This window comes from Solea solea, chromosome 17 (assembly GCF_958295425.1).
Source record: "Solea solea chromosome 17, fSolSol10.1, whole genome shotgun sequence".
NCBI classification, from domain to species: domain Eukaryota; kingdom Metazoa; phylum Chordata; class Actinopteri; order Pleuronectiformes; family Soleidae; genus Solea; species Solea solea.
In genome coordinates, this window is record NC_081150.1 from 4,964,387 (window position 1) to 4,975,310 (window position 10,924).

The 10,924-nt window shown below is 39.3% G+C and overlaps 1 protein-coding gene across 2 annotated transcripts; it reads left to right on the forward strand.

The window, feature by feature from the left end:
• The first annotated feature begins 1,056 nt into the window (after nucleotides 1–1,056).
• Nucleotides 1,057–10,655, forward strand: LOC131444161 (breast cancer metastasis-suppressor 1-like protein-A). 2 transcript variants are annotated; one of them, XM_058614348.1, is made up of 11 exons: nucleotides 1,057–1,344; nucleotides 1,536–1,626; nucleotides 3,068–3,195; nucleotides 3,283–3,327; nucleotides 4,110–4,189; nucleotides 4,365–4,461; nucleotides 5,362–5,451; nucleotides 5,544–5,608; nucleotides 5,700–5,739; nucleotides 6,004–6,133; nucleotides 8,343–10,655. In XM_058614348.1, the coding sequence occupies exons 1-11, from the start codon at nucleotides 1,209–1,211 to the stop codon at nucleotides 8,458–8,460; spliced, it is 1,020 nt and encodes a 339-aa protein (XP_058470331.1). In that variant the 5' UTR covers nucleotides 1,057–1,208; the 3' UTR covers nucleotides 8,461–10,655. The 2 variants fall into 2 exon arrangements, with proteins under 2 accessions (XP_058470331.1, XP_058470332.1); XM_058614349.1 differs by lacking the exon at nucleotides 3,283–3,327 and having other exon boundaries at nucleotides 1,058–1,344.
• Nucleotides 10,656–10,924: the final 269 nt, after the last annotated feature.

The window sequence follows — 10,924 nt, forward strand, 5'->3', positions numbered from 1 at the left end:
TATTTCTATTTGTGTTGGAATCGTTCAGTTAACATTTATCAAGACTGAAATCCAGGTTCTTTTGAAATATTGAAGATTGGTTGAAGATTGAAGATTGAATGACTTTATTCCTCCCCCAGGGGGGGGAACACATTTACAACAGCTCAGTTAAAGAAATGAGAATAGAATAAAATAAAATACAATATAGTAAAAAAATTACAAAAAAAAATATAATATAGAGTAAGTAATAAAAATAGAGATAAAAGATAGAATGCACAATATCTAATGTGTTAATGTTAAATACTAAAAACACATTCGACCAACGTCAGCCAAGCAAACAGTGCACTGGGTCATTTTGACAGGTCAAAGTAGGAAAAGCACAGGAGGAAACCACCAATTTGATGACGGCTGAGTTCCATTTTTAGCTGCCTCATTCTCAGGGCACAAGTTGCCTCGTTGCCATACTGTTCTGACATGAACTGAATAGAGACATTGCTCATGTTTTCGGTAACACCTAGGGCTTTTTCTCGCAGTTTAACCCAGCTAAGAATTAAAACAAAACTACAGAATAAACACAATTTTTATTATTTTATTTGCAACACAATTACATAATATTTACATACATCCATTATCTATAGCGCTGTGGGTGTAGTCTAATCTTATCTACAAACCTGTGATTTTCTTTCCAACTGTGGTCTGTCAAAACGGCTGTTTGTCAAAGAGCGCAATATCTACATAAGAGTGAAAACTTACCTATAACTTACCTTATATAATAATAAGGAGAAATAAAATGTTTCTGTACACAAAGAAAACATAAAGCATCTCTTTAGTTCTTACATTGATAGGTTTTTGTTTTATATACACATCAAAAAAAAGAATATTGTTAATGCAATAAACGCAATAAATAAAAACATATCTATATTAAAACCAGAGAAAGTGCAGTAGTTCTAATTCTAAAAATGTATTTATCCAAAAAACTCCAAAAAACTGTTCACAACTTTTGGAATGAGAAAACAATTCAATAGTACAACCAGCAGGTGGCGGTAATGCAACTCAAAGTTGTCATGTGCCGTCATTTCTAAAACCAGTGAAGAAGACACAGCAGAAGTGAAGTAGATGCAGGCTAGCAAACCGGTTAGCTGTCTGGGCTAGTTTTGCCTTTTTACTGCGGGGTACGACGAACAAACAGCTCTGTCACCCCGATAACGTCGGCTCATTTGTACGCCGCAATGCCGGTCCACTCTCGGGAGAAGAAAGAAAGCAACCACGAGGACATGGAGGTGGACTTTCCCGAGCAGGACGGCAGCAGCACAGACGAAGAGGACACCGTTAGCTCCTCCGTGTCCGAAGATGGAGACACCTCCGGTAAGAGAAACAGGCCTTAAACACCAGCGTACACTTAGTCTTTTTAAGCACAGTTTTTTTGAAAAGACTTGCTGTTGAAAATTGTGTGACATTTTCATTAGAGTGTTGATGCTACAGTGTCGAGCTATGTTTGTAGCTGTAGTGACAGATGAGCAGCTGATGCCATGTCTACCTTGTCTTCATGTAAACAGAGATGGACGATGAAGACTGCGAGAGGAGGAGGATGGAGTGTCTGGATGAGATGACCACTCTGGAGAAACAGTTCACTGACCTGAAAGAGCAGTACGTTCCTGTGTGTACAGGAGAGGAATCTCTAGTCCTCCCCTAAACCTGTCTCACCTGAATGAATGTAAATATGTTTTGGTGTGTGGCAGAAACAAGGAGATTATTGTCATACTGTCAGATTATCTGACCATTTGAGATTATTTCCCCACAGGAAGTGTTCCAACTATTTTTATAGTATGTGGTTTGTTTCTGTTCAGGTTTATTACCAGACCCACGATCTATTTGACCTGGTATTAACATGCATTTATGCTGTTATGAATGTGTCCTCGGATACGATGGTCCAAACCACATTTTGGAGGATTGATTTTTACGCCCGTTAGGGGACAAACATTGATTAGCCACCAACTGACCAACACATGATTTCCAGTGGTTAAAATTACAGATGCACGATATGATCAGCATGATAATGATATTGGCTTTAAAATGTATTATTGGTTATCTGCAAACACACCAAGATCTGCCAATATGACTAATGACTACTGAAGAAGGCTTTATAGGCTGCTACCTCCTTGGCTTCTATGCTGTCACCCTCTACAACTATTATTTCTTTTACGTTTATTTATTTTGCGCAATGAATATTTTGATCTGCTGCGGGACAACTATGCATAATATTATGTCAATTTCACTACAGAAGAGAAAAATGACCTCTGCAGTTGGTCCCAGGGAAAAATGTATTTTTATCGGCCCAAGCAATTCCAATATCGACAAAAAGTCCAATCCCTAGGTAAATTATTTTTTAATGCTACAGCGGTTTAAGTGACGTTATGATTTGCTAAGCTCCTTTGTGGCTCCTTTTTTCTCTGTTGGTCAACGATAACCAGACTGGGACACACACACACATTGACAGGAGACCCATATTTACTTTTATACTTCTTAAAAAAACTTACATATGTTCTCATGAACAGACACGAGACACATACAGGAAACATGTAAATGCCATGTGTGAACATCAAATTCTGTTTTTCTGTTTTTCCTTCCTGGTGGTTGTTGACACTTAGGAGGTTTCAATCACACCCACATGTGTAACTCCCCAGAGCATCAACAGTCAAAAACTTCTTGGGCAAAAGACCTGAGTGAACACAGAAAAGTTCGTACTCAAACTAATGACTGACTGCTAATTACCCCATGAGACCAACACCATATAAAATAGATGAATTGTTTTCTGCTCTTACAGCGCCTCTGTCATGCCTCATCATGATAAGTGAGGCTATTTATTTTGACCTTGCACAGACCACTGAGAGCGGAGTATGATGACAGCTTCCAGCTGTGTTTTATTATCTTCTTCTGTCAACACTGTGGTGACTTGGCTGTTTATAGAGTCTTAAAACAACTGCTAGATTCCCAAAATTCAGCATAGCGGCTGAACTTGCAGTAATGCAGCAATAATAATGAGTGATGAGTTTTGTGTATCTGTCATATTCTCTGTGTTACCGTATAGGTTGTACAAGGAGCGTTTGAGCCAGGTAGACATCAAGCTGCAGGAGGTGATGGCTGGCTGTGCCCAGGAGTACCTGGAACCTTTAGCCAACCTGCAGGAGAATATGCAAATCCGGACCAAAGTGGCAGGTGAGTCAATGCAATATTTCACTCTTTGCTGTACATAAGTTGATTTCAAACATGAACTCTGTAAATGTCTGTAAAATTTGGGTACAGGCTGCCGTTCACATGAAGAAAGCAACGGGAGATTGTTTTCATCAGGTGCGTTCATAACAGAATTAGAATATACATCCAGACCTGGGGTGATGCCTGTATCTAACATTCAGAAGACAAGACACTCAAGCTGCTTACACTCACTCAGACATTTTCTGTAAGGGTAGGGTTGGAGATCCTGGAAAAACCTTTTTGAGCAGGCTACATTTTGACTTCAACAGCAGTTTGATTGATGCATCCAATTAATTTGTTAAGTATGATTTGGATGGTGTTTTTACAGGCCTGTCCGTTCCACAGCTGAATCACACTTTCCATTTTTGTGACAATTGGTTACAATTGGGTTGTGACGAGGATTTTAAGCAATGCAGTAAAAAAGGCCCCAGAAAATGATCTCCCACCCGACCTTTTACATGGAGGACTCTCTGTAAAATGGCCAGTGTGAGGTTGTATTATCACACACAATTTCCTGAAAATGTCAGTACATTTTTCAAAGAAGCTATATAATTTGGTATTGCACTGAATTCTTTCAGGGATTACACTCCCTAACCTTAGACAACCTCCTTATAGAATTAGCATTAGTATATTTTGCACACACAGATAGTTCGATAGTTTAACCTATGCATTAAACACACCATTAGTGAAAACACACCCACACTAAGGTCTTAATGTTTGTGTAAATGTTTTTTTTTTGTTTTGTTTTTAAAAAAAATATTATTTAATAATAAGTGCTTTACTGTTGTAATTTAAAGACAAGAGTTGCTTGGATTAAAACAATCCTCATCTTTCATGTCGGCTGCCTCAGATTAACTTGCCACCAATGTCTGTTGCAGGCATCTACAGGGAGCTGTGTTTGGAGTCGGTGAAGAATAAGTATGAATGTGAGATCCAGGCAGCCTGTCAACACTGGGAGGTGAGAGACTAACATTTTGGACAATAGCATAGATTTTGTTAAGCAGATTATTGTCTGAATAAAATAGGAAACACACCATCATACTTCGTGTTTATTATGAACAACCTGAATTAAATTGATCCCCAGGCAGTGAGATGTGATGATGGTGGCGATATGCTTTATCTCTGTCTTCCAGAGTGAGAAGTTGCTGCTGTTTGACACTGTGCAGAGTGAACTGGAGGAAAAGATAAGAAGATTGGAAGAGGACAGACACAGTATTGATATCACCTCAGGTACCAGCCACAACTTGCACATTTATTTTGAGACCCAAACAAATCTCCGGTGACCCCTCTCTGGGTCCCGATCCAGTCTGTTATAGACAATATAATGTCAAAGTGGAACAGAAGGTATGTCAACAGTGAGATTGGGAATAAACTGACCTCTCGTGATGCAAAACCCAGAGTATTTGTATGAAGTAGGAAAAAAAAAAACCTCCTTACGTTCATGTCTACTAAAAAGCAGCAGAGATTTTTGTTTTTTTATTGAACGACAATAGAATGCATCACTTGACAAACCTATTGATCGTGTATTTAGTTTCCCACTTACCTTTTAGTGTTCAATTACTGTGTAATTACTGTGTTAAGAATCAGTGGATTAAAGGGGAAATCTGGGATTTTTCCACCTGGGTGGGTAAAAAGACTGCGACATCTTTGTGTCCTTGATTCTTGATCCTAAAACTGATGAGTATATGACTGTGTGACACTGATCGGTCACCATTTAAATTCAATGCTGGACTTTGGCATTTTATTTATTTAATTCTCATTTGCTTTGCTTATGCACACAGTTTGACATGTTTGTTTATACATATTGTTTGTTCATTCACCTTTTTAAGCTTGATGTTGTTGTGATTTTGCTTCTGTTACATTTTCATCAGCTCGTTCTCCTGTGTTTTTATTTGTTTTTATTGCACAGCACTTTGCAAATGTGTTTTGAAATGTGCTACATAAATGAATCTTTTATTATTGTTATGGTACAGCCACACAGTTAAAACAAACAACTCGCATTAATATTAGTGTAAAATATTAATATTATGGCCGATAAGTGTTGCGTAAGAGAAGGAAATGTGACGCTAATATCCAACAGAAAGAATCATCATGGAGGCACAATAATAATCTGTCCTCTTTGTTTTCCAGAGCTGTGGAACGATGGATTGCACTCGCGTAAGAACAAGAAGAAAGATCCGTTCTGCCCTGTCAAGAAGAAGAAGCCCGTTGTTGTGTCCGATATCCTTCCATTGTCTTTTGTCCTTTTTTTTTGTCCTACAGCTCAGTTTTGTACAGTTACAGTTACAGTTTTTCCTTAACCTTTCCAGTACGGCCTTATATTGTTTACATGCTGCAAGATCTGGATATTCTTGAAGACTGGACAGCGATAAGAAAGGTAGTGAAAAAGGACAAAAAAGTCACATGACAAGTGCATCTATGTTGATATTAAATTTGGTGATTTGATCTTCTGTTTGTTTCACCTGTAGGCAATGGCATCGCTGGGGCCACACAGGGCGAAGGTGGATGGTAAGTGTTATTTCTCCCCGTCCTTGGTTACAGTCAATATTTGGCTGAGTGCAGCGATCGACCCACAGTTCCACAGAAGGAGTTGATTCAATACTTTGAAGCACAAAAGTGCTCAAGTTCATTGATAAAGAAACAAATGATGTCTTTGTCCTCTTCACTGTCCTGTTTTGGTGTTAACCTTACCCTGTCCTCAGTCACTTGTTCCCTTCTCCATCTTCCTATCACTTCCTTACCCCACGTCTCCCTGTCTTTTTCTCCCTCCAGTTCCGCCAGTCAAGTCTGACAGACATCACCATGTGGCGCGCTCCGAGGACGGTCGACTCTTCTATGACAACCAGTGGTACTGCAGGGGACAGGCCATCTGCATCAACAGGAAGGACGAGTATCCGACAAGGTGTGTATGCGTTTGTCTGGGAGGAGGGTTCAGCAGGGCCCATTCAGACCTGATATTAACATTCATCCTCAGTGATCTGATTGCAGGTGGATAGCGTTAAGTACGACTGTTGACGCGTGGCATTAAAACATGCCCTTGATGCTCCTCCTGTGTTTACTTGAAATAAGATCTGGCTTCCCCTGCCCTGTGTTCAAATACGCACTGACTGACGTTATGTCTGTTTGCAAGGACAAAATAATGTTTTTAATGACTGTAGACGTGTGCCTGCTGTCAGTGTATTTGTTTCCTCTTTCGAGGACCTTTTTTGGCACAAACACTGACCTTGTCTGGACCAGTAGTCCTCATGGAGACCAAAACCTGGCCCTCATGAAAACTGTAATGTCATAGCCCCACCTCTCTCTTGCGCTGGCATTCACTGTCCCTATTTTTGTTGTCATTGTTATCATCATAGTCTTGTATTTGGAGATTGTCTGGCAGTGTTGGCAACTACTTTCAATGAAACAAGAGTTAAGAAAAAAACAAGTTGAAGATTAACTGTGAAACTGAATCGTAAAATTAGGGTAGGAGAAAGCAATACCTATTTACACAGACACTACTTTTAAAAGGTTTAGGACTAAGATTTGAATTGTGGTTAAATTAAGGTTAGGGTTAGGCATTAACTGGTTATGGTTAGGGATAACACTTTGGTTAAGCTGGAAGTTAATGCAGTGTCTGAGAAGAATAGCAGCACAAACCTGTGTAAAAATACAGTGACCTGATGACTCCACCTGGAGCTGTGAGAGCGCAGTGGCTCCACTCACCTTAATGGAGGAGACTCTCTTCTGAAAAGGGACACAAATACAGGCACAGATTTATAGCATGGTATAAATGGATTGCTCTCCAACAATTAATAAATAAAATACATTAGAAACAAGGATAGGAGTAACATCTTTCATTGGAAAATGTGACTGCTACTGGGATATACATTTTTTTTATACATTAAGTAGAACACTGAGGCACTCAAAGTGACTCTCCAAGAGCTTATAAGGCAATTAAAGACATCCTGTAAAGGATACTCTTCAAGAATCAGAATCAATGTTAGTTTTATTCCTCTGTGTCTTTTCTAGAAGGAGTCCAAGGTCTGTGTATATCTGTGTGGAAGGACACAACTTGAATTACTTTGTAGTCCTACCTATTTGGCCGGTACCATTGCAATTACAGAGTTCACAACCAAACCCTTCTTCTGACACATGCTCAGTTACTGTTACATTCCTGAAACATGCAGATTGTCGACGAGTGCCTGAATAAACCCAGCTAAACACCTGTGGGAGATATTAGACACAATCTCTATGCTACAGAGCACTCGAGCTGTTGTGGAGTCTTCACAACAACCTTCATAAAACACTTTATGTTGCGTTCTCCTTTAATGTGTCAGCCAGCCTTTGTGTGTACGTGTAGATGCAGCGTCTCCCCAGGGAAGCAATGTTTCACTAAAGTCAGCTTGAAGACATCTATTGCCACAAAACTCTGCGTAGGTTCGCGACTTCAAACTGTGTCTGTGTACAAAGACAGGAACTTGTACACAGACAGATCTGTGAAGCTGTGTGTACGCATTTTTCAGGTTTTCTTTTATTTTTTTTTAATAGATCTCAGTCACTGTGTGGAGTCTCACCTTCTCTGACATGCAAATAGATGGAAACAAGGCTTTTTGGTATTTCTGAGACCTCTCATTGGAAAAAAAGGCACAGATTTCTCAAAGCTCTGCAGCAGTGGCAGAGAGGCTGTTGTCACATGTGATCATTACGCACAGTCGTGGCTGTTAATAGTCGCTGTGTTCATTCATTCATTCATTCATCACATGTTTGTACAGTCACTAGCATTGCACGTCAGTTAGGATTTACTTGTTTACCTCAATTTTTTTTATTATAGATTATACATTTGCCTGTTCAGCCAAAACACATATTGTCACACAAAAGTAACCACATAATGATAATAACTGCAATTATTGATTATTAATTGATTACTAAATTAATCTTGTTCTTCTCAAATATGGCTATTTTATGGTTGCTTTGCTCCATATAACATATTAATCATTAAAACTGCAGCCTCTGGTTCACTCTGAAGAAAAACAAATGCAAGAGGCTCAGTTTCATGCAAAGCCACTCGATTTGATTTATGATCTGTGAGGATTGTGGCGTTGTGCTCACGTCGTTGTGTGTTTGTGTTGCAGTGCCATCATCACCACAATCAACAACGATGAGGTGTGGTTCAAACGACTGGACGGCACCAAGTCAAAGCTGTACATCTCCCAGCTGCAGAAAGGCAAATACACCATCAAGCACTCTTAAAACTCTCACCGACACTCAAACACAGACACGTGCAGCACTAAGACCATCATCTTTCGCCATGTTTCTCTTGCCTCGCTCCCGTGTTTTTTGCCATGTTTTGCCATATGTATAGTACACGTACACTAACGTCCTGAGATTTTACTCTCGAAAGCCTGACAAACGCACACAAACACACACCTCATTTCACTCCTTCTTTGTGGAAGTATCGAAAGGCAAAGGAACAATTGACCCTTTTTAGAAGATGGTCTACTCTGTAAATATGTATATGTATGTTGATATTATCGCCGAGGCCACAAAGTGGAACGGGAGATCAATGCAAAGTGCTGCTAAAGAGAGGAAAAAAAAAAAAGAAAGGAGAAAAACTGGAGCAGTTGCGAACTGTGAAGCTCAGTCGAGTGCCTTTCTGAGACGAGACAATGCCTCGGCTGAAAAAAAAACAAACTACCAATGCAGTGAAGCCTTACTCTGTACTGTGCTAGCACGAGGTGGACTGAAGCGGGTCAATAAGCGAGTGAGTGAGTGAGAAACCCCCCGATCCAGGTGAGGACGCTGTCAAACTTGAATTTCATGCTCCACAGAGTCTAATAAATCTGTATTTACGTCCCCAGGGTTTGAAAAAAAAAAAAGCCAATATAGAGATAGAGAATGAATTGAGTAGATGATTATATTATTATGAACATGATGAGATAAAAATATTCCTCAATAACACCCCAGGGTTTGGTTGAAACCCAGTGGGGTAACCACTGTACTTAATGATTTCTTGATGTTTTGATGTTTCAGTGTAATTTTACCAGCATGACATTTTTAGGTCAAATCAAGGCCAGGCCGTTGGAAAAGAAGTCTAAACGTGCGGAAATGGGAAGTTCTCTGTACATAGAGACGTCCGTGTGTGTTGTATTTAGTTCACTATGTTTTGTTTTCCATCTCCTTCCTCTTATGTTGCCATTGGTGTGACAGTGCCTCGAATCTTTTAAAGGAATCGGTTTCTTCCTGCCGTTTTCCGTAAATGGGGCTGTTGTGGCTCCCTGTAGAGTAGGTGGTTATTTTCTGTGAGGTGTCGCGTACAAAGTTAACTCATCAATTTCCAAAGTGCAGTATATTTTGAATGGAATCGAGCAATTTTGAAACGTACGTCAATTTTCCAAAAAAATTAGCTGAATAGTTTTGTGCATCGTTTTTTTTTTTTTTTTTTTTTTAATGGTTAGCTTGAAGCAGAATCAGACCACGGTGCCATGTTTCATATTTTTTGTCTTTTATCTAGCCTGACATTATTTAAATACTGTAGTGTAAATGTTACGTCTCTCTCTTTAAAAAAAAAAAAAAGAAAAAATCCAAAAGTATTTCTGGTTTCCCACCTTCTCTTGTTTTTGTTTCTCTTCCGTTGTCACTTCTCTTTCCCTATTCCTCTTTGTCTGTGTCTTATCTGTCAATAAAAAAATACCCTCCGCATTTATGCATTAACAGTACACAGAGAGAGCAAAGTTAAGGGACTTTTTTGGAAGAGGAACTCATCCTATGTTAATTACATTTGGTGCAATGACGGATGATCTTTCTTTGTAATGTCGTTGTGGTATTTTATCCTCTTCAGTCATACGTCCAGTACATTTCTCTCGGTATTTACCATAAACAGGGTTCCCACAGGTCCGAGAAATCTTTGCAAGTTTTTGAAAACCGCCCGAAATAGACATGGGTCATTGAAAGTGCTTGAATTTTTGTGCAAGAAAGACGTTAAGTTGATATTTAGGTAAATGTCTCCCTTGTTTGTTGCGACGGCACCTACTCTTTCATGCGTCCTGCATTGTTTGATGAACGTAGACTAGACCGACGTAGAACTACTGTCGAGTCGTAATTACTAGCGGTCTCTCTCTGCTGTTGACGTGAGATTCCATGCGGAACAACGAGAGAGAGCAAATTCCAACTTCCCTAAGATCCCAAGGACAATCACTTAGCCAGATCTCCCATGTGAAAGCACATTCGGTCCTTGGATTTGAGGGGATTGACCCTGGAAAATCCTTGAAAAGTCCCCAGGTTTGATGTCAACCAATGTGTGGGAACCCTGGATAAAGGAAAGTGTTGGTAAAGTTGGTTTTTTTTCAAAGTTCTGCTTTGTTTTTATGGATCATGATTACTTTTCTACAGTAGAGGTAAAATGTTCCAATGCATGTACACCTGATTAAAGTTTTTGGTTGTATTAATTGAAGAGTCCAACATTCACATGAATAATTCATCATACAACAAAGATTTTACATTTGAGTACAAATAGGTTTCAAATCTACCTTTTAAGTCCGTTTGTCTGGCTTTCCAGTCAAAAAGTATAAAACTGTGCATTTCGTTGATTGTAGTATTAACCTGCACTGATAATTTCTCTTGCCTAAAAGCCTTAAATAATAATTTGATTGGGCGTAGCATGCACACATAAAAAATCCACAGAAACTCTTTCATAATTCTTCAGTGTAGAGAGGCG

Excerpts from the sequence above, each read along its gene's own strand:
- LOC131444161 (XM_058614348.1), top strand. The coding sequence starts at position 1,209 with ATGCCGGTCCACTCTCGGGAGAAGAAAGAAAGCAACCACGAGGACATG. Across the intron at positions 4,462-5,361 it reads CAGTATTGATATCACCTCAG|AGCTGTGGAACGATGGATTG; the intron begins GTACCAGCCACA and ends TTTGTTTTCCAG. Across the intron at positions 5,609-5,699 it reads ACTGGACAGCGATAAGAAAG|GCAATGGCATCGCTGGGGCC; the intron begins GTAGTGAAAAAG and ends TTTCACCTGTAG.